This window comes from Hippocampus bargibanti, linkage group LG07 (genome assembly GCF_051943395.1).
Source record: "Hippocampus bargibanti isolate YZ-2025 linkage group LG07, ASM5194339v1, whole genome shotgun sequence".
Taxonomy (NCBI): domain Eukaryota; kingdom Metazoa; phylum Chordata; class Actinopteri; order Syngnathiformes; family Syngnathidae; genus Hippocampus; species Hippocampus bargibanti.
The window spans coordinates 15213030-15237360 of record NC_142740.1 but is presented as its reverse complement, the minus strand read 5'-3'; the positions used below and the strand labels follow the sequence as shown (position 1 = coordinate 15237360).

General features: G+C 40.7%; 2 protein-coding genes across 3 annotated transcripts; both read right to left on the bottom strand.

Moving 5' to 3' along the window:
- Positions 1-1587: 1587 nt before the first annotated feature.
- tmem59l (transmembrane protein 59-like) lies at positions 1588-13114 on the bottom strand. The gene is made up of 8 exons (XM_089001687.1): positions 12831-13114; positions 10197-10302; positions 9340-9434; positions 9059-9211; positions 5485-5587; positions 5203-5332; positions 3828-3945; positions 1588-3480 (listed from the first exon to the last, which is right to left on the bottom strand). The coding sequence occupies exons 1-8, from the start codon at positions 12969-12971 to the stop codon at positions 3310-3312; spliced, it is 1017 nt and encodes a 338-aa protein (XP_088857813.1). The 5' UTR covers positions 12972-13114; the 3' UTR covers positions 1588-3309.
- Positions 13115-15164: 2050 nt separating this feature from the next.
- LOC148895556 (SERPINE1 mRNA-binding protein 1-like) lies at positions 15165-24102 on the bottom strand. 2 transcript variants are annotated; one of them, XM_089001814.1, is made up of 9 exons: positions 23731-24102; positions 20960-21146; positions 20742-20882; positions 19315-19386; positions 19115-19189; positions 18862-19033; positions 16667-16711; positions 16380-16580; positions 15165-16308 (listed from the first exon to the last, which is right to left on the bottom strand). In XM_089001814.1, the coding sequence occupies exons 1-9, from the start codon at positions 23996-23998 to the stop codon at positions 16252-16254; spliced, it is 1218 nt and encodes a 405-aa protein (XP_088857940.1). In that variant the 5' UTR covers positions 23999-24102; the 3' UTR covers positions 15165-16251. The 2 variants fall into 2 exon arrangements, with proteins under 2 accessions (XP_088857940.1, XP_088857943.1); XM_089001817.1 differs by having other exon boundaries at positions 18862-19030.
- Positions 24103-24331: the final 229 nt, after the last annotated feature.

Genomic DNA, 24331 nt, shown 5'->3' with positions numbered 1-24331 from the left:
ACGGAATGACATTGACTTTGGGAGAGAAATTATCGGTCTGTACTGACATCACGTGGACAACATGAGTATTGCAACAAAAAGTAAGGAAACGTCTCTGGAAGAGGGAAATAACCAGAGTATGGGTAGTAAATGAGACTTGGCCATGCATATCACGACAAACTATTGTTTTCCTTTCTTTCAGTACAGCAACCCCCTCCCCCGTTCCTCTTTTAACAGGACTTTATTCGGGGGGGAAATGGGGGGGGGGGTATTCTTGACAGGTAAAAAAGCAGCCGTTCCTCATCAAACGACCATTTTTAGGATTTTTTTTTTTACATTTTTTTCTTTCATTTTCACATAATAAACGTGATACATGTGTTTTTTTACCTTAAAACACTTCACTATTCAAAACTGACATGACTTCCTGGAGAAAATAAGACTTTGCTCTTACAAAATAAAAAAATGAAAACAATTGCAACGGGCCACTTTTTCAGGAAAATTTATGACTGCTCCCCCATTACATAGTTTTCCGAAATAATTATACGTGTGATTACTTTTTCCAAATTAATTAAATAATTAAAGGACAAAACAATAATTCTCGCAAAATACAACAGAAATACACAATATGACCAAAAATATTTGCTCACCGACCGTGACTCAGATCGGAACTCCGTTGCCATTTCATTCCTAACCACTAGGGGTCAAAATGATGTCGGTCCACTTGGTGAGGTCACAGCCTGGACTTCAGTTTCCGTTGTAATTAAATCCAAAGGTCTTTACGCATCACACTTCCAGTTTTTTTCATGGAGAAGCGAAGATTATCGAAATATTTCGAAGCGAAGACATTTCATGATTGATATTTTTTGCCAAGTTGAAATCCTCTGACAGTTCCCCGCTGGAATTGATTGAGCTCCTGAGAGCTTTCACAAATGTTTGGCAAGGCAGTCAGCACTCCGAGATGCTTGATTTTATACACCTGTGGCCAGGCTGAGCGATTCGAACCGCGGAGTTTGGTCATTGATGAGTAAATCCTTTTGATAACATGGTGGTTAACACAGTATAGGTTTGGTTGAAAAATAAAATAAAAAAAGAAACAAAAAATATTTCATGGGTAGAGGAAAATATGACAATATTAATGAAAGATATTGTGGTGCATGACTTAGAGTTCTTTCTCGTGAAAAACAGAACTTTGTTCTGATAATATAATCATTCTTTAAAAAATACTATTCTTGGAAATTGTTTATTCTGTAATAAAAATAAATATTTTATTTTTTTCCTTTTGAAAGAAAGAACACCTATTACTTTTAGGATAAGGATTTGTTTCTTGTATGACAATACAGTATTTGAAAATACGATGACTAAGAACCTGCTACTTTCCTAAAACAACTATCATAATGTAAAGGGAGTTTTTTTAATACATTAATTAATTAAGACTATATTTGCCAGTGTCAATTTTTTGGTGGAAAACACACATCCAACTCTCTTTCTGGAATTTTTAATTTCTTTCCCTAACGTGATCACTTCAATTTCCCTCATTTGTTCACCGAGTGCCTTCTTCAGGATGCTTTAAAAAATGTAAATAAACCAAAGAAAAAGTAAGTGATATAATTAGTGTCGATGATAACACTTTATTCCTTGTTGCAATTATTGTTTCATTGAAAATGAGCAGAGCTGTAAAAAGGAACTACAGTAAAGTCTCGTTATATCGATATCGGATATATCGATAGTCCTGGTTATATCGATACTATTTCTATGCACACACGGAGAAAATTACATGCAAACAGGGTCGGATATATCGATAGTCCCTGTTATATCGATATTTTTTCGGACTCCCTTGAATATCGATATAACGAGACTTTACTGTAATACAATAGTTATATATTCACATCATTTTGTGATCTGTGATTGATTGAATGGCTTTTGTTCTTCAAGTCCATCTGATGAGATCGGCATTCCTTGTCATGATTATTATTGGTATTGTTATAATAAACGTTCTAACCAGGTTTACAGTAAATAGGACCACAAAAAAGTCACAAAATCCACAGCGGGCTTTCAGGGAGCAACCGGAATTCAACTATTGAAGCTTAACTCAGCATGCACTCTATTAGAAGGGAGTCTAAGATTGCTACATGACAGCCAAAAGCACAAAAAGGAAAAAAAGTCTTTCTCATCTTGCATCCTCGGCACGTCTGAAAAAAAAAATCTATGGTGGACTTAGAAAGCACATGGCACTCATTGACTGTATACTCAAACTGCCCCTGAAGTTACAGAAGAGCAATAACATCACCATCTTGAGAATTATTCAAGAATTACCAAAGGACTATTAGAGCCACACTGATACAAAAAACCAGGAGATTATTAGGTCATTGTGTTAGAATAACAAAGTTGTCATTTTTTTCCCAAGACATAAAAATATGGAATCAAATCTCTTGCAAAGTCTTTTTTAGGGGGGGGGGGATATATATATTTTAGACATGTTTTTCTTCAAGTAATGATGCTGTCAAAAAAAATTGATCGTTCCTATTTTTAGTTCATCAGAAGAACATGAAAACTCCACACGGGAATTGAAGCCTGAACCACCACGCTGTGAGGCAGACATGCTAACTTGTTGACCACCATGCTGTGCCAAAGCCATCTACTTTTTCCTTTCTTTAAATTACATTTTATCCCAATTTTTTTTTTTTTTTTTTTTGCAAGTCTAATTTTCCCCTTCAAACTAGCAGAATATTCTGGAAAGATCTTGACCATTTTTGACTTTTTCCACAACAAAGACAAAACTTACAATTCTTATATTTTGTTTTGGAAAAAAAAATGGAAGGAGTCACATAAGTTTGATTTTTATTTGAAGAAAAAGTTAAGTTCTCACCCAGTGTAAAAGGGATGCAACGATGACTCTCATCAGATGTGTATTTTCTTTTCAGTGCGGCTCTAATACAACTTGCTCCATAATACTTTATAGGTTATATAACAAGCAGCTCGATGACTTTGCACGGCACTTCAGTCATTCAGAATACAGTGAATACAATGCTTTTTTTTTCGCCCATTTCAGTCACGCGTATGCCAGTTTATTCTGCTTGAGAAACGATGACGATCTTACCTGGCCACTTCAATCCACATGGCTGAGAATGGGGCGAAAGTGCACAATGAATCTCGAAACATCATGGAAGCTCTCAGACTGGCTGTCCAGTCAAATAACATCCGCTGATGGAGGATGATCATCATAATGGGATAAAATGACTCGGATGATGCCGTGCTCCTTATTGGAAAGGGAAAGGGGGCAGGGGGGGGGGGGGGGGTCCAGTGACTGAGTGAAGGGAATCCCGAAAGCCTTTAGACGCGCGTCTTATCGAGGTCGACCTTGACCGGCAGAGGCCCCGCCTCCTGACTATCCTCAACCAGCGCCCGCTTGACGTTGACAGCCGGCAGCGGGCTCAAGTGGTACGGATTCACCTTTACCCGCTGCACGTCGTCCAGGAACTCTTTGTCACCGTTGATGCTCAGCTGCAAATAAAATAGTCATCGGAGTGATGCGAGAGCAATGAAATATTGCGCGACGTCAATGCGATGTATGGCATTTTTATATGGGTGTTAGCATTTGGCTAAAATTTCAGGGGTGCTACCGGTGCCGCACCCCCAACCCTCACCAAACATTTCATGAAAACAAATTCATAAAGTTAACTTTGATGTAGAGCAATTCTTATGGTTTTAGATTTTATCCACATTCTTACAATTACATTATAGGAAAATGCTTTCATGCACTCCCAACCCCCCTTTGCACGCAATGGATTATTCCATCTGTTTGTACAGCTCTCTTTTTTTGTATTCCCTTTTAATGCGATTAAGCATACCTGTGTCTTGATGTGCTGGTCAGGTGCGGTGACCAGGCTGGCGCAACTGAGCCATAGCATGACCATGATGGACAGGAAGAGGCATGCCGCCAAAATCCATCGGGGCAGACCTGAACGCCTGCATGCGAGCAAAAAGATGGAGATTCAGAAAATGGTGTCTTTCCGGTCAAATTGCAAGCAGATTATACGTGTTCACTGAATTGAAATGCAAAACGCATTTGTTTGGAGATGCTATCCGCCATGAAAAATGGATACAAACAGAACGGTTGACAGTGCATTTGAAATGCATGAGAAGTTGCTCTTGTTTTTATTTAAATTTAGTTGATTTTTTTATGTACTATATCTGCATTTGAAAGTGAAAATATAGACATGTTCAAAAAACAGATAGATACATATACGTATTGTGTTTGTATATAAAATGGCATTTTTTCCTCATTATTTGGATAGAAATGTTTGGTAATATTCTGTTCCATCTAGTTCAGGGGTCTCAAACTCAATTGACCCGGGGGCCGCTGGAGGTAGTCTGGGTGAGGCTGGGCCGCATCATGATTTCCACAAGAAAAGCACAGATAAAACATTCCAATGTTCTCAAAATCTTTATTTTTAACACACAAAAAACTAACTACAAAAAATGAATTAAATGAATAAATGGAAAAATGAATGAAAAATAAATTAACCAGTAATAAATAAATAAAATAATTATAATGATCATAAGGCAGATACAGACGACTGAGAAATCCACAGGAAAACTAATTATTTTAATACAGTTTCAAATGTCTGTATTAACAGTTCTTTAACCTTTAGCTTTCTTAACATAAATAAAATATTGAACATGAACTGTCCTAAACATGGCTTCACTTGCCTACTTGTTCAGCTTCACACATAAGTTTCATTCGTATCAATCATGCGGGCCGCACTAACATTATTCTTTCATATCAAGCCGGGCCGCAAAATATTCTTTCGGGGGCCGCGTTGGCCCGCAGGCCGCGACTTTGAGACCACTGATCTAGGTGATTTCATTCTTGGGCAATTGAACTAGCAATGATGGATGGACGGACGGACGGATGGACGGATGGATGGATAGTGATGTGAATGGATGGATGGATGGATGGATGGATGGATGGACGAACGGGCAGATGGATATTGATGTGACTGGATAGATGGATGAATGGATGGATGGAGAGACGGACAGACGGATAAATATTGATATGGATGGATGAATGTATGGATATTGATATGGATGGATGGATGGATGGATGGATGGATGGATGGATGGATGGATGGATGGATGGATGGATGGATAAATGGATACAAATGGACAACATAGTATAGAATATATTAATATCGAAATATATTGCGATCGCAGTGGGCTCACCTGGACATGCAGCCCAGGAAGTCGTGCTCAGCGGCGGCGGCAGCGGCGGCGCTCTCGTCATCATGTTTTGCCTGATGTTTGCTTCTGCTTCCTGATTTGGATCCCGCTTTCTCAGCACGCCCCCTTGCACCTGGCAGGGTGTGTACGTATGTGAATAGCCCTCAATTTACATCAAAAAATAATTCTGTTACCAATGGAAAAAAAACCACCGTGTAATCACAATAAAAATCTGTCCATTAAAAAAAACAACAGTTTGAGAGCCGAGAGTTGGTCTGCGCTCACCGTGAGGCTTCTGCGTGTGCGAATGCACCTGAGGCCAAGGGTTGTCGGCCACGGAGCGAGGAGCCTGCAGCTCAGGAAGAGAAAACTCCATCTCGGGTTGGCTCTGGGGATGCCAAGAAAAGATGACACCCAGCCAGTCATTAAGATGCTGTCAGAGATATTCGGTCGCACTCTATTCTCTGTCACACAGGTGTCAAAGTCAAGGCCCGGGGGCCAAATCCGGCCCGCGAAAGCAAATCAAACTTGTAAAATGCCACGATGCTTGCTAAAATCCGAACCAAAATTGTATATTTTGAGATGTAAACCACAATAACAGTCATTATTCTTGACTTCAGATTTGAAAAGTAGTTATTCATTAATTGGAAGGGATTAAACATTCTAAATTCATTCCGGCCCTTGAGAGAAAACCCTAACTACAATGTGGCCCGCTGCAAAAAATGACTTTGACACCTCTGCTCTATCAGATGCATGCACAAGATGGCAACTTAGTTTTAGATGAATGATGACAGCTTTGCAACTACTGTGTTAAACTGACAGGTATCTAATTAGTTAGATGAATCCATGGATACCGAGTTATATGTTTCTCTATTTATGTATTTATCTGTGTGTTTATTATTTATGTATTTATTTATTTGTGTATTTGTTTATTTATTTATGTATCGATCTAATTGCGTAGTTATTTATTTGTCTATCTATCCATCTATCTATTCATCTGTCCAGCTATCTGTCCATCTGTCTGTCTGTCTGTCTGTCTGTCTGTCTGTCTAGCTATCTGTCCGTCTGTCCATCTATCTATTTATTCATTTATTTATTTATTTATTCATTTATTTATTTATTTATTCATTTTTTTATGTATTTACTCATTTATTTATTTGTTTATTTGTGTATTTATTTATCTACTTGTATTGTTATTATTTATCCAATTATATATATATATATATATATATATATTTATATATATATATTTATATATATATATATATATATATATATATATATTAATTAATGTATTTACTCATATATTTATTTATTTGTGTATTTATGTATCTATTTGTGTTGTTATTTATTTATCAAATTATCAGAATCAGAATACCTTTCCTTTACCTTTATCTACCCATTTATGTATTTATTCATGTATTTATTTATTCATTTATTTATTTATTTATGTATCTATTTATTCAACCATTTATGTATGTATGTATGTATGTATGTATGTCTTTATTCATTTATTTATTTATGGTGTTATAATAATAATAATAATAATAATCTTTTTCTTTTCCTTTCGCGGCTTTTCCCTTCATGGGGTCGCCACATCGAATCAGTAACCTCCATCTTCAGAGGTATGATACACATGTTTGTTTTGGCCCAGCTTTTAGGTCGGATGCCCTTCCTGAGACAACCCTCTGTATTTATTCGGGCTTGGGACCGGCACAAGAAGACTTATTTCCCTTTGTGGCTACAGAACAAGCAACTCGCTCAGTAAAAGGCTCCCAAACACAAAATGGTCATCAGCACAGCAACAATCAAATAATAATAATAATAATATATTTCATTTATAAGCGCCTTTCAAAACTCTCAAGGACACTTTAGTGTGTGGTTATTAATGTATCTAAGTCTATCAATTATCTATCAATTATCTAAGTATGTATTATTTGTTTATTTATCTATTTTTTAAAGATAATTGAGGGACACCTTGAAAATTGAAATGACAACTGGTTCTTCTGGAAAGTCACTGTCACACGATTGCCACAAGAAAATGAACACACAACAAAAGATGCTCTGGAGCCTGACGTTCTACTTGTGCTTCAACCTTCAACCGGCATGTCAGCACCATAAAAAGCATCAGAGTCGACAAATGAAGAAGAAAAAAACATTGCGGTGTCTGTGTCAAATTTCTCTATTTGCATTGCAGGCTGCGTATCAACATATCATCAAGTATGGATAAACACTGTCAATTTCCTCGCGGGCCTTTAATTACGCAGCCCAAATTGCATTCTGCAGTTTTGGAGTTCGGACGTTGTGGTTGACAGGCGAGACTGATTCCGTTTTATTTTCACTGTCTCTCTGCACCTTTCCAATGTATACTCAACTTAAGATTCTTACGTACAAATATAGGTTATGTTTATTGTTATTCCCCATGTAGAGCCGCTGATAGGAAAATAAGGGATAACAAGGCAGAAAAGGGGATGAGGTTTTTCGTGTGGGACTCTTCACAATGCCAAAAGTCGCGGTGCTTAAAAATAACTTTGAAGGACCTGTGATTTTGTCAAAGAAAAGGCGCCATCCTTCACGCTTCGCAAAACCACCAAATCCAAAATGAGCCATTTTGGCCCTGATAAAACACAGAGAAGCTAACACACATGGTAAATCGCCAACTGGATATGATGTCACAGCTCCTCCCTCACTAGACCACACACCTTAAAGGATAACCGATGTCTCCGGACAAGTTGTGTCGATAATTTGTAAAATGGCTTCTAATGACTTCTACTGAGCGTATTTTAATAAGATTCCACCGCATATAGCTATATTTCACGTTTTAAGACTCGCGCTGAATATTCCGGAAGTCTTGTTTTTGAGTTGGTGACGAGTGCTCACGTTACGTCACTGAAGGAACGCCCCAACGACACATTATAGCAGTCCTTCCATCACGTCAATACATTTTGCTGTACTTTGGTCTGAAAACGTCATGTAGGACCAAAAAGAGGCGGAAGAGGGCGACAAAGCTCCATGTAAGGAATTAATCAGCCTGTGGAAACGGGCTGATTAATTCCTTACACGGCTTTGTCGCCATTTTCTGTGTTTTTTGGGTGCGACATTTCCCACCCCTGATGCCTCAAAATGACACGGAATAAATTCGTTAATCGATTGCAAACATGTATGCTTTCTTCTTCAGAACTATTTGAATCATATTCATAACTGGATGAGTAACAAGAAAGCATCTTCTCCGAATCTGAAGCCATTGTTTTGATTCTCCAGCAAGGCAAGACATCTTGTCATGACACCACGAACATTGGGGCGGGACCTTCAGAAACTGGCCACTTCCGGTTTCAAATTGAAGTACTTTTTAGACACTTTAAGTCATTTTTATTGGTGTTTTGCATTTGACTAAAAATATCATACTGCGTGTTTTGGGTATTTTAGATGCTATAAAACGTTTTTCTGATGTCAGTTAGGACACAGAAAAGTGACGTTGGTTGTCCTTTAAAGGTGAAGGTAACACCCCCCCCAAAAAATGTCAACCCAAACAAGTCAAAAACAGCATTCTACTTCAGACAATGTTTGTAAAATTTTGCAGCGTATTTATCCAGCTCAAGTGGCGGCCATTTTGCTACTTGCTGGCAACTGAAAACGACATCATGGTTGTTCAGGGGCAACCAGTCACAGCTCAGCTCTTTTCTATGTTTGGTCATGTGACCTTTGCAAGCTGAGCCGTGATTGGTTGTTATCATCGGAAAGAGTTACTGTAAACAGTTACTAGCAAAACAGATCTGTACATATTAATATAAATGCTTGAACATTCTGGAGCAAAGGTTCACCATGTAGTTCAATTGAAGATAAGAAAAACTAAAGTTACCTGGAAAACAACGACCTTGCCATCGTCGGCTTGCAGGTAGAAGGTCCAAGTGGAGGAGATGAAGCTTTGGGCGGAGCTGACAATGTCATTGCACCAGCTAGACACGGCCTCCATCACGGAAGGCGGCTTGGGGCGCAGGGTCATGGCCCTGAGCTGCGGAGACAATCTCCTGTCATTGCGTGTGTGTGTGTGTGTGTGTGTGTGTGTGTGTGTGTGTGTGTGTGTGTGTGTGTGTGTGTGTGTGTGTGTGTGTGTGTGTGAGTGTGAGAGGATTCATTCACCTTCCTCCTTTGGATTTCGGGTTCGGAGGGCTGGCTAGCACAACCTGTGCTGCACGCGTCCTGTTCAATGAGTTTGACGTAAGCCTCCTGGCATGCTGTGGACGCAAAGGAAACTGTGCTGATGTGCACTGCTAACACAAATTCCATGTCTGCAGCTGAGATAGATGCATGACATGAGGAGCCCGCCATGAGAAGAAAGGAGCGTCAGCACAGGGCACGGATGTGTATGTGGAACTGTCGCGGCTTGGAATTGAAGCGAATTTTCATGGGACGAGAGATGTGAGGCAATCTCTTTTCGTCAATGGAAGCTTCAACTTGGTGTTTGCTTTCAACATTTAGCTTGTAGCAGATGTGCACATTACACCATCCACCGGTGAAAAGGAAGCTTTGATCATCTCCTCTTTCATCTAGGACTGCTTCATACAACAAAGAGGGTGCTTTTGTGTTGTGTCACATTATTTTTTTATTTCGTTTTTTGTTGTTGTTTTGACTTTAAGATGGCGCCGCAAGAGTGGCTGGCTTGACAGCAGCTCCTGAATTTTGTTTTTCTACTTCTTCCTTTCCTTTCCTTTCCTCGTAATTTCAGCACTTTGCTGCTGTGAAATGTAAATTTCTCCACTGTGAGACTAATAAAGGCGAATCCAATCCTATCCTTTCTAATAGTTTGGGAGTCATTTGCGCTCAACATGACCAAAAGCAAAACACCACCCAATAAATGAAAGCAAATAACATAGCCAAAATATTTTCTTGATCAATTAAAAATGCATTGAAGGAAAGGGACGGCTTTGTACCCTGCAAAGTGCAAACCAAAGCATACCTCCTCATGAACAAATCCCTCGACAGATGGAGCCACTCACCTCCTTGACACTCATCCTTGCTGGTGTTAAAGCCAGCGTTGCCGTTGACAAACTGGCAGATGGAGTAGAGACGACAGCCGCGGTGACAGGCGTTTATGATGGAGTCCTACAAGATGACCATGTGTTAATTGTCACATAAATTATGCACATTAGTCAGTGACGTGCAGTCAGGGGAGGCGGTGAAGCCGTGCCTCACCTGTCATCATGGAAATATCAAATGAAAAAATACATTAAAGAGTGATATTTATTTCGTGGTTTGTACTTTTAAGTTCTTTTCCATTTAACTTCACCATTTTTGGATTTCTTTTTTCAAAATCGCAGAATTTTCACATTTACCGTTCGAATACTAAGTCGAGACTGTGTGCATTGGTGAGGCGCACAGTTCTCCTGCCTCATGACAGGGGGCGCTGGTGATTACAGATATTCTTCTTGCGACTCCTCGGCTGCGGAATAATAGAATTAGTGACAGCAAGCTACAGTAAACAGTTATCAAGTTAAGTGCAATCATCCAGTCATTTTTTTGTGTTGCTTGGCCTTATTTTCAGAATGGAGGATTACATATCTAAATTGAAAGAATTTTCTAAACTGGTCTTTCAACCGAAGCAGGAAATAAGAATGAAAGGAAGACCAACACCGGACTATATAGCTCACAAACGGTGAGGGATAAATGTAAATCTCCTGGACAGCTTCTCAGCTTTTTGGCCCAGAAGGATCTCATTGAAACTATTTGTGAGGCGACAAAGTTGCTCCAGCTAGTGCTCACTGTTCCAGCTACTACAGCATCAGTGGAGCACAATTCTCACATTCTCAGCACAAAAGACTGAAAACATACAGTCGCAACAGGACTGATTAAGGACGACTTTCTTCACTGGCAGCGATCTCCATTGAGACAGAGAGACTTTTAAAACTGAAGAATGATAGGGAAGGTTTCTATAAAGAAGTTATCGATGCCCTTCTTCAGAAGAAGTGGCGCATGGACTTCATTTATAAGTAAAGGTAACACGATAATAACGTTATTTTTTATTATTTTTTCTATGATTCAGTTTGTATATATAAAGAATGCTGACATGACATTTTAAACAAAACACGTTAACTGTTGCCAATCAAACTGTGAATAAGCTTCTCTGTAGAGTTCATATGTTTGTAAATCTGACTGTGATGATGTCAGTGCCTCACAAGCCATGGACCTCACCGCACGTCACTGACATTAGTGCATCGGAGAGAACGATCGATCTGTCTACAACACAGGTGTCGAATCCAGGTCCACAAAATAAAAACCCTTCCATAGTCTGGGTTTCCTTTTGGGGTTCCTAATTATATAATAATAATAATAATAATAATAATAATAATAATAATAATAATAATAATAATACATTACATTTTAAGCGCCTTTCAAAGCTCTCAAGGACACTTTACAGTCACAGACAAGCATAGGTACTATAATAAATAAAATATAATCACAAATAGAATGCAATAAATAAAATGCAATTATAAATAGAAACAATTAACCGGCAAGTAAATGGGCTCCCAAAGAGCAGTCTCGTGTACCTGTCAGTGGATTAGAATCACCTGTGGATATATTTTTATTAATTTATTTGTTTTACCCAAACGATATAGCGAGAATACCAACATCTGCTATGATAAAAGTAAAAAAATGTGCAAAGGTTTTTGTTATGTCCTGTCGTGTAAAAAGCGCCATGGCAGGTTATAAATATTAATATATAATAATAATGTAAAAAATAAAAGACTAAAATAATATGCCCGCGGTATGCTAGCATCTAGCAAGATAGCAACCAGAGTACCAAAGACATTAAAGTACAACTCTATGGATTGTATAACGTGCATCTGGTACAATTTATAACGAAAATGCAACCTTGAAGGATTTGACATGATGCGATGTCGATAAATTTAGTACCGTACTCCTGTACTCCGACTTACAATTGACCAAAAGTGAAATTACCAATTTTTCGCCTTGGTAAAACGAAAACGTGATAATTAAAAGTACGGTAAACTCTTGGGAGAAAGCGGATTGGTAAAGTCTGGTATTATTTGATATTAAAAGGTTTAATAAGAAAAATCGACTGAAACGCTAACATAGCTTCTGGACTAAAGAATGCGGAATCTGGTGGGAAAGTAGTGTCCGCTGGTGGCCAACATGAGATTGACATGCATCCGGCTCTCATAACAGCTTTGTCATCATCTCTTCAGCATTTCCGCGTTTACTAACAAACACCAAACATCACGGTACAAATCTAAATTAATTTTTGAACTATTAATATTCTCAAATTGTCCAGGTTTCGTGGACGGTGTGACTAGGGGGCCTTTTATTGGGCTGCAAGATGCAAGGCCACACCTGTGTTGGGACGATGGAAGAAAAAAGAAAAGCGAAACAGTGCAGCAAAATCGTTTTCCAACGGGTTCCCGCAATGTTCGACTCGTTTTTGGCCTGAGCAGGATGACGCTGCGCAAAAAGAACGATCATGCACAAGCACGGGTGGGGTTTAGGAGTATACACAAACAAACGCATTAAATGATCATTCCCAATATCATTCACAAGCAGGACATTGTATTTGTTTAGTACCACAATCAATCGCGCGTTGTTGTTGGTTTTTTTGCATGATAACGACGACTTACATTAGCGGGGCCTTTGTTTTTGATGGCGAGCTGGCATTGCTTCTTGCAGAAGCTGATGTCGCCCAGCTGGTTGTCGAACACCTGCAGGGAGGACGCGGCCACCGCCAGGAGTATCGGGAAAAGGGCCCAAGAGGAACGCATGTTGACGGCCGGAGCAGAGAACCTAGCGGACGGTGAGGCGAAAGGGACAGCCGGTGGGGTGGCAGTGATGGGGGCTAAAAGTGAAAAGAGGAGGAAGATGCGCGATTCTCGATTTCTGCTGCTGCCGCCTAAGGCTGGAAGACCGTGACGTCACGCGACATCACGATGCACAAATGGAGCCCCTCCCCTCCCAAGAACAACACAGTGGCTTCTAAAAAAAACTGATAAATGTTGCACTGAAAGGACATGATGAACATCTTAAGACTTGCTAACCAAATTCTACTTACAAACGATTACAATTACATTTAAATTGTACTTCATAATATACCTATGCAAAAATATTCACGCTTTGAAAAAAAGTGTGAATTTGCGATGGTTACTACCATCTGACAAATACTCCAGTGCAATATTTCTCAAGTCTTATTGAACTGCCTGTGCTCTTCCCATATTCCCAAAATATACATATATAATAAAAAAAAAATATATATGGTTGCAACCAGCAATCATGACCCAAAAGTAATACGTATTTAGTTTTATGCAATGTACACTACGAGTATCGTGAGTCCATCACATGGAGGTGGTGGGCCACAACTCGAGGCCCTCAAGTCAATCTGGTGTATCACGCAGGCAGCAGATGTCCTGTCCCCTTCTGTCCATGTGGGCACATGACGACATGCATGATGAATAAACCTGCTTGGACGTCTGTCTTCCATTCGCCTGACATGATATTCACATACAGTACTTTAGAGTCCGTTCAACAACTTCTTGTCGTACACACGCATATATATATATATATATACACACACAGTGAGACCTCAAATTACGAACTTAATTGGTTCCCAGACAGTGTGTAAGGCGAAGTGTGTATCTCAAAAAAAAAATCCCATAGGAAACCATTAAAATGGGAATAATCAGTTCCTGGGTTTCCATAAAATATACTTTTCAACTAAATAAGCCTTAAAACTACACACAACATACCTCATTCTATGTATAATAAATGTGCTATTGTATTGTAATGAAAGAAATACACTGAATTGTATCATAAAGTCACTATTTACATTTGTGATGGTCATTTATGGCTTGATGGTATGGCGTTGGAGGTCGAAGGTCAAAGGGAATTGCTGTTTGGAAAGAGAGGCGCATTACATGAGGACTGTGAGTAAAGAAATAAACTGTGCTGTAAAGTTTTATTTACCTTTTTGATGGTCGTTGATGGCTGTTGGTAACTTAACCTCTGGTGCTGTTCGGTCGTGTACTTCCGCCGAAGATCACTCCGCCAGCCGTGGTGGGTGTGTATTATGAAAATAGTGCTTATTATAAGGTTTAATTTTCATAAATTTGACGTTTGTAAGACAAAAAGTTTGTAAATTAAGGTGTTTGTAAGTTGAGGTCTCACTGTACTGTATATAAACATACACAAATAATATATTTCATTTATAAGTGGCTTGCAAAGCTCTCAAGATATATATTAAATATATATAACTTAATATATATTAAATCTTCTTTTCCCTTCAAGGGGTCACAGCAAACCAGTGTCCATCTTTAGAGGTTTGATCCGCATGTTTGTTTTGGCCAGCGCTTTTACGTCGGATGCCCTTCCTGACACAATATTATCATAAAAATAAATAATACATATTGTAAATACATGTATAATTTTTTTCTATTCGTTTTTTTTGGGGTGGAGGATTTATGGAAAAAAAAACTTACCAGCATTTTAAAAATTACCATTTGGGTAAAAATATATTTTGAACAAATGATTTAAATTGATACGATCTATCTAAAATTATAGATTTTCAAAAGCAATTCCAAAATGTTCCAAATTGCTAAACAACAGCATTTTGTTCCAGGAAGCTTTCCAGACCCAACCGAGAAATTACAACAGCTCCACCACCTTCATATGAACATTTTCGGTTAATTTCAGGTGTGAATTACATTCTCAGTTGCTGAAAAAGTGAGTCCTGGGAAACTTTCCACACCACCATTTTATGTATTCTTTGTTTTTAATGTTTTCAGGTGAAGGGTTGGCAGGAAACCTGAAGCACACATATATGGCACATCTATTGCTTATTGACATTTAGAATGTGGATGTGCAAATTAGTTTGACACAGCACTTGTATTGAAAGTGCAAGATTTTTTTCAGCTATTCAAGCTTTAAATGTTTTTTGGGGGGGGTACAAAAAATGACAGTGCGAATAATTTACCGACCATCTTTATTTACCGACAGAGGTCTTCAATAACAGGGCAAGAATTCACACATTTGCAGGAGCACGTCAGTTGTTCCACACAATGAAGCGCGGCTGCTATTTATTTCTTTCAGAACGATTATGCGAGTGGCGGTGTTGCGGGCTGCTGCGGCCAACGAAAACATCACGGCCTCCCCCATGCGGGACAGACTGCAGAGAACGGACTAAAGCGGAGTGTGTAAATAGTAGCGAGTTGAAGACAGTTCCTACACGCCACCTCCACAAAAAAAAAAAAAAAAAAAAAAAAAAAAAAAAAACTAAAATGAAGCTTCAAACAAATTTCCCAGAAAAAAACCCAATGCGCTATTTTAGTTTCAAAAATAAAATGTGCTTCATCCCAAAAATGTTGCATTACAAAACAAAGCCTCATCACCCAAACAGGACGTTTGTGGTGTGATCAAAGAAATCAATTCTGAAGAATTTATCAAAATACTTTTGCAGATCTTCCGTCTGTGGTAGAAAATACAAAATAATATTCCAGCGCTGAAGCCAAAAAAATAAATAAAATTTAAAATCCAAACAACAAGACCGATCTCGATGAATGCAGCCGTGATAGAAGGATCACCGGCCAACAGGGCAGCGGTGCGCATCAAAAACGATGCGTGACTGTTTTCCAAATGTGTATTTTTTTTCTTCTTCAAGCAACAATTACAAAAGATTTTATCAACGGACAAATGCATAACCTCTGAAAAAAATACCGTATGAAAGCATCCCTGCTACTTTATTTCCAAGTACAAAAACCTCTACCAATAAGCTGCTCCCGAGTAGCAAGAAGTCCATTTTCTTGTTTGAGTTTTTTTTTTTCATTTCTTTTTTTCTCCCCTGCCCCCAACGGTTGTTGTTTTTTTTTATTGGTTAAAACGCAGTCCTCACATTGAGTGCCACAGTTCATGACGTCGTCTCCCGTCGTTTTACTTAGCTGAAGGATCCAGGAACATGCAAGCCTCGTAGTGGAGGTGCTGGGGGTCGGGCAGGGAGGGGGTCTTCCTGCGGGCGCCCCTCCCGCGCCTTCTTCCCCCAAAGTGTAGCCGAGGCTCTCAGGCCAGGGCTGGGAAGGCCTCGGGGTCGTCCACGTTGGGCACCAAGGCGACCGACTGGAGGGGCGTAGGAGATACAAACCGCATGTCAGTTTACTTTCAGAACTCCGCATTTGTCTTTTTTTTACCTTTTCGGGTCTTCCTCCACGCGACGGCCTTGGGGTGTCCCCGCCGCGCTCTCCAGGGGGTGGGAATCCACGCCCGCGTCCACCTCGTCCACCGCGCGGGCCACCGCGTCCGCGGCTCATGCGCCCGTGGTCCCCGAAGTTGATTTCCAGCTGGGACGTGATGTCATTGGCCGGCTTGCGGAAGTGGGGCTCGTCGTCCATCTTAAAGGCGGAACGAGATGGGACGTCACTTGCGTGTTTCTTTGCGTTTGCCGAACGTGTGGCGTGCAAGCGGAGGTGGGGCTCACCTTTGACTCAAACGCCTCTGGGTCGATCCGGTCATCCTTTTTACCCTGCGCAACAGACGAAAGGACCCTCAATTAGCAATCACTTTAAAAAGTTCCTTCAGGGATAGTTTTGAAGAGTTTCTCCATGTCCAAAATTGAATGAACTCAATATTTTGAGGTGCCCAAAAATTTGCTTTTTTTTGGGCACCTCAAAATAGTGTGTGTGTGCGTGTGTATATATATACAGTAAAGTCTCGTTATATCGATATTCAAGGGAGTCCGAAAAAATATCGATATAACCGGGACTATCGATATATCCGCCCCTGTTTGCATGTAATTTTCTCCATGCGTGCATAGAAATAGTATCGATATAACCGGGACTATTGATATATCAGATATCGATATAACGAGACTTTACTATATATATATATATATATATATATATATATATATAGACCAAACAAGGTTTTATTTTTTATCTCTCTTGTATATATATATATATACACACACATATACATATATACAGTAAATCGATGAGAAGGTTTCTTCAGCCGTCATCTGTACAAAAGTGAAGGTTTCGGACGTTTCGCCTCCTATCCAAGAGGCTTCGTCAGTACAGTATACAGTAAAGTCTCGTTATATCGATATTCTCGGGAGTCCGAAAAATATCGATATAACCAGGACTATCGATATATCCGACCCTGCGCGCATGTAATTTTCTCCTTGCGTTCATAGAAATGGTATCGTAATAAGCGGTACTATCGATATAACCGATATCGATATAACGAGACTTTACTGTAATATATATATATATATATATATATATATATATATATATATATATATATATATATATATATATATATATATATATAGTAAAGTCTCGTTATATCGATATTCAAGGGAGTCCGAAAAAATATCGATATAACCGGGACTATCGATATATCCGACCCTGTTTGCATGTAATTTTCTCCGTGCGTGCATAGAAATAGTATCGATATAACCGGGAATATCGATATATCCGATATCGATATAACGAGACTTTACTGTAGTACATTTTAAAAGTGAATTCCAAAAAAATGTCAGTATAATCCGAGGAATTAATTCTTTAGCTATCCAGCTACCTAGCTAGCTATTTGCTATCTAGCTGGCAAGCTATGTATTAGCTAGCTAACTAGCTTTCTATCTATTAGAATTACTTCCTGGTTGAGTGAACACTGGCGCGTGTGGCTATCGCTGCTCACCCACAGAAAAACGTATGCTGTGGCTGTAAAGTGACCTTGAGAGTTTTGAAAGGCGCCTATTAAATGAAAGTTATTATTATTATTATTATGCTTCCACAACTCATTCACTGCCATTCCCAAATTTATTCAGGAATTAAAGCATGACATGGATTTGTTTGGGTTGTGGTTTTTGTTGGGGAGGGTGCGAATAAAGTGCTGGTCAGACCTGTTAATATTTTTCCCTTGCACGAGAGGGCATCATTTGCCTTTTGTCCATGGTAACGCTTTGTTCTAGCTTCAGCTGTTGGTAACTTGCTATATAAACCAATATGTATGTATTGTATTTTGTACAGCCGCCCTCATTTCAAGCTAAGATACCTCCAGACCCATATAACACAAGATTTACCCCTTTTCTGATGAAAGAAGAGTCTAAGGTTGCTTAAACTGCATTGAAAGTTTATGTAGTCCAACAACTCAATATTCTGTCGGTCCAGCAATTTGAGTGAAAATGACAAAAAAAAAAAAAAAAAAAAAAAAAAAAAAAAAAAAAAAAAAAAAAAAAAAAAAAAAAAAAAAAAAAAAAAAACCCCTGGCACTGGAGTGGACACATTTTTGCACATTGTCTGGCAGTGAATGAGTTAATGTCAATGGTTTCCTCGTTCTCACGATTGCTAAAGATCCAGCAAAGTTAGCGGAATGAGAGACAGCTTGCCGGGTCCATATGGGGACACTTTCTATCTGATGTCTTCCAACGGGTTATTTTAACGCTAACGTGCTAGCACGGCGTGCGTCAAAGTGCCGCTTTACTTTTGACCCTTTCATCGCTCCAATGTTGACGTTGCAAATTAGACACACCGAAGAACCTGATCTCCCCATAAAGGCAACTTCAGTACACAATATGGTTGTGATTATTTTTACCGCATTTTCTGGTGCATTAGGCAAAAAGAGGGCAAAGCGGCAGGGAAAACGTCACAAAAGGGTATTGAAACTCACTTCGGCCTTGGACTTGTGCAGCACAAATCCTTTGTTCCAGTCGGCGCCCTCGTTGGCCTTGCGGATGTTGAACTCCACCTTGGCGCGGTCCTTGTCCTGCATGGCCTTCCATTCGTCCAACGTCATCTCTTTGGGGCCTTCCTCCTTCACCTCCTCCACCTCATTCTCCCTTCAACAAAGACACGAAAGGCGCGCCGTGAGTGCCCATGGCGGCGGAAGCGGTTGGAGGGTGCGGAGGCCAAGGTCAAGTTACTTGTTCTCAGAGTCGGCGGGCGGGTGCTCCTCGCCTTCGGCGTTCTCCTCTGTGACGTTTGACTGGTCGAGTTCACTGCGTTGGGGGGGGGTACATTTATAAAAGATGCGCTTCGGAGATGCACACACGGAAACTTGTGATTGTGACACCATTCCCCAGATATAAACGCAAGTATCCGATAATTAAAGCGGCGGACTTACTTGAGTTCATCCTTGACTGTGCCCCAGTTGTGGGATCCACTTCCACCTCGCTTCTCTTCACCTTTCAGACCGCTGGAGAAAAAAACATTTGTGTGAGAGACTACCCCGACATCGGAGCCAATGGAGCATGTCGATGAGGACTCCACCTGGCACTGTCTACAACGATGTTTATCACGACCAAAAGCCATTGACCAAAACACTTGCGCAACACTGCTCGAGTGTGCTATATGTTTTGTGTTCCTGAGACGCACATTTGTGGGATGGAGTATCAGATAGATCAGGCAAAAACACAAGTGGGGTTTTCATTGGTCCCTCAAACGCCCATAACCAGGCAAAATACACGTTTGGATCGAAGTATTTAAAGGACAACCGACGCCTCCGGACAAGTTGTGTCCATAATTTGTAAAATCACTTATACTGAGCGTATTTTACAAAGATTCCGGGACTTTCTGAAAATCCCCAGTTTCGAGCTGATTTGTGGAAGATTTTGGACACTAAGTCATTTTCATTGGTGTTTTGCATTTGACTAAAAATATCAGCCTGCGTGTTTTGGGTATTTTAGATGCCATTTTTCTGATGTCGGTTGTCCTTTAAGGATGGGTATATAAAATCGTTCTATCAGCTACGATGTTGTGAAAGGGACACCCCTTTCACAACATCGTAGCTGATAGAACAGGGAGGCGGGGTTTGAATGATACAGGCACCTTCACCTCTGGGTTAGAAATGGAGCCACCAAAATTGCTCAGATTTCATCAGAAAGCGATTGCCATCATGGTAAATTTGTAACCGTGCACGCACGTGTGCATAGTTAACTCATTCACTGCCAGACACATGCACTCAAATTCCAGGACCCACAGAATATTGAGTTTTAGGACTTCAGAAACATTAAAGAAAACGTTAGAAACCTCTGACTCTTTTCTTCCATCAGAAAAAAAAGAGTTAAGTCCTCAATGATATGATTCTGGAGTTATATGAGCTTGAAATGAGGGCTGCTGTCCAAAATACAATGCAATACGTACATATTGGTTTATATAGCGCTTTGACAGCTGAAGCTGGAACAAAACGCTAACATGGAAAGAAAAGGAGGAATGCTGTCCCGTTGTGGAAGGGGTAAAAAAAAAAAAAAAACATTAACAGAAGCCATGGCCAGCGCTTTATCGGCACCCAAACAAGAAAAAACGAAACCCCACTCCCCAGAACAACTTTGGGAATGGTGCGCTACGTCATATTTTCAATTCCCGGATACATTAGTGAATGAGTTAAGAGTGGAAAGCTTTAAAATAGTATGATGTAGGCTTTTAAATAAATTGCCATTTTCTTAATTACTCACCAATTGGCATAAAAATTATTGCAACTTTACAAATTAAGTCAATGCCTGTCAACCCAAAACATGTATGTCAAAAGGACGTGGGAAAATGAGTACTTACGATCGGTCGCTGCCACTGTGCCTGTCGAATTCCCGTTTCCCCCGGGAGTCAAAGCCGTCACTGCGACCCATGCCGCGCCCCCTGCCTCCACGGAAGCCCCTGTAGCCACCGCGGCCTCTCATCGGCCTGTCGCCGATGGGCCTGAAGGGGGCCAACAACAACAATCATCGACTGCCGGCGGGTCAGGGAGTGTTGCGCGACAACGAAGGAAAACTCACTTCTCCACTGAGAATTCGCCCCCCTCGGGCTTGTCGCCAGGCTCGCCGGGCGGCCTCTCGAAGCGGCGAGGGGGCCGCCTTTCCATCGGGCGCCTGTCTGCGGGTGGGCGGGCCTCTCCCTGCTGGCCGCCCTGCGGTCTTGGGCCTTCGCCCTCTGGTTTACGCCCCATTCTCCTCATGCCGGGGCCTGCGTTGATCAGAATCACAAAACCTTTATTCGTCCCACAATGGCAAAATTTGCAGTCCACAGCAGCAAAAATAAATCTAAAACAAATAAATATCAACTTTGAATAATTAGCCCCCAGTTAAAAATATGACAAAATAGGAACTATTTACATGTATTTGAAGGCACAGTGACTTGAAATGGCCCACAAATGATTGACACTAACTGAGCTCGGGATGACAGTGTTGGCAAGTCAACCAACTCTTGAAATATTTAAATCACAATTTATCCCGGTAAAATGTGTACAATTATATGTATTAACTACAGCACTAATTCAACTGTGACATAGATTTACAGCAAATCTGGAAAAACATCAGTATTTTTTGTGGAGAACCCACCTTCTCTTATTCATCCAAAATATCCTGTATTCACGCAACCCAACCCAAAAATACATTAATTGGGTCACACAATGCGGTATGGAAACCAAAAAAAGAAAGTCATTAAAAAAAAAAAATATTCACACACACCCACACATGTATATACACACATATACACATACAGTTGACATTTGCGCCGGGTGGGGAATGGGAAGCAGGTCGGCCCATGAACACACACAAACATAAGTTTGAGTGCCCCCCAAAAAACGACATCAGCAATATCCAGTGAAATACGTACATAATATTTTGAGTATTGCAAGTAGCAATTATCCGGCATTTGGTTTAATAGTATTTAACATCCGTGTATATAACAACATACAAGATACACATTGGTGTATGTATATTTGTTTTAATTTTAGAAAAAATATATATTTGGTCGCATTTTGTTTTTTTCTCGCAGGAAGTGCCGATAAATCGCTGATCAGACCTCTGGCAATATTTTCCCCTTCCACGAGGGGCGGCATTTGCCTCTTGTCCATGTTAGGGCTTTGTTACAGCTTCAACTGTTGTTAAAGCACGATAGAAATCAATACGTATGAATTGTATTTTGTACAGCCGCCCCCATTTGGAGCTCAGATAAGTCCCGACCCATACAATTTAGGAATTAACTATTTTTTTCTGGTGAAAGAAGAGAGTCTGAGGTTTCTAATGCTGTATTGAATGTTTATGTTGTCCTAAAAGTCAATATTCTGAGGGTCCAGCAATTTGAGTGACAATGACAAAAGCCCTGGCACTGGAGTGGACACATTTTTTGTACATCGTCTGGCAGTTCTGTTTGTGATATAATGTAGGGAAAGAGATGCCCATTTTACGGTAAGATCAGAGCATTGTCATCAAATGGTGAGTATAGTTTTTACTTTTTTAAATGTTGCTGTGCCGATGACCATTTTGTGTTTTGGAGCCTTTTACTGAGCGAGTTGCTTGTTTTGTAGCCACAAAGGGACATAGGTCTTCTTGTGCCAGTCCCAAGCTCGGATAAATACAGAGGGTGGTGTCAGGAAGGGCATCCGACGTAAAAGCTTGGCCAAAACAAACATGCGGATCAAACCTGCAACGATGGAGGACACTGATTTGCTGTGGCGACCGACCCCTTGAAGGGAAAGCTTCTGGCAGTCTGACAGTGAAGGAGTTCAGATATTTAAACCAAAGACTCTGTCCCCCATAAAACATTATTAGGACTCCCTCCTTTGGTTTCAGCAACACGTTTTAGGACAATTGACTGAACTGCCAACAAGCGATTACAGCACCGTCAATTATTAGCTGAGGCAGCATTGGATGAATGGTTTGGAATGCGGCCCGTGACTGCCCTGAATTTCAAACCCCACTCCCACTTTGCCTGCCCCAACGACATTGAGCTCAGCCCCGAGAGCACAACACCCTGCAGTCTGTAACATTAAGTAAACATGAATGTGGGTCCTGTGTAGCTACAACGACCATCTTCATCGTGGCCAATGAGCTTTGGCAGCACGTGTCCGCCATCGGGGAACACATGGTGGAGATATTGCTTCACTTCTCCTGTATACCGAAATAGAAGCATCTCGCAGCTGTGTACAACAGAGGATGCACCTGTCTCATATCATCTCTCAGCCAACTAGATCACTTGACCCCACACTTGTACACACCACGTGCTGATCATCGACAACCGTACGCATACTAGTACACCCGACATTGCATTTTTTTTCAAGATTTCTGTCGAGCCTCAGTGTGGGAGGAGACCAGTTAGCACGATGCTAGTGCGAAAAGACGGAAGTGCCGCTTTGGAGAAGCATGCGCGCGCGACTGTTGACAATGCACAAGTGCGCACTAATTTATTTGTTCAACATGGTCGTGCATGACATTTATGTTCTGCGTAATGGTTTCCTCGTTCTCTTAATGCATCTGGTGTTATCATATGACGTCAAAATTGTATTCAAACGTCATATTCACACAAGGCCTGGATAGTCAACGAGGGCCTCGAACCAAAACAGTGTTGTTTTCCAGATTATTCGTTGTCTGGTATATTGCAAGGCGACAACATTTATACAGTGTTCTAGAAGTTGCCAGAGAGAAATAGGAGAGGACCCAGGGCAGTCAGGCGGACCTGACCTCGCGGGAGCTTCATGCACCTTGCTACAACCTTAGCTTTTAGCACGCCCAAACATCCTCAAATAAGAGACAGAAAACGTGCTCACCATCTTTCTTGAGCGGGACAGGAGCCTGCGGCTCCGCCTTTTTGTCGGTCAACGGGGTTTTTCTGTCTTTTTGAGACTCCTTTTTGGGCTGTTTGGCCGCCTGTGTTGCAGACTTGGCGGCACCGGGAGCGGCAGGCTCCTTCTTCTTCTTCTTTGCCTCAGCCTGAGCCTGCTTCATCAGCTCAAACGGGTCCGATTCATCGTCCAATAATTGGTCGTATCGATTGGTTACGGCGATGCCGAAACCTTCTTGCATTTGTCCGGGCATGATGGCGCCCCTTCAGCAGGATTTTCCTCCGATTCTACGAGGCTTGGTGCGAACACTTCGCTAGGTGAAGCCACAAGATGGCTGGGGAAAGGAGCTTCTTCTCTTCCGGCGCGATAGACATACGGGACTTTGTTTGGGATGTGCGGGTGGGGCGTGTAGTTTCTTAGGGGTTCTAGGCAATGGGACGTCCGCCCGTATAAACTACATTACCCAGAATGCGACACTAGTTCGCGTGGTTCACTCACAAAAGCTTTGCACGCGCGCTTTAAAACACCTTTTTGCACCCTTTTTAGTCTTTAAAGAAACTCGTCATATCTTTAATTCACAACTTTT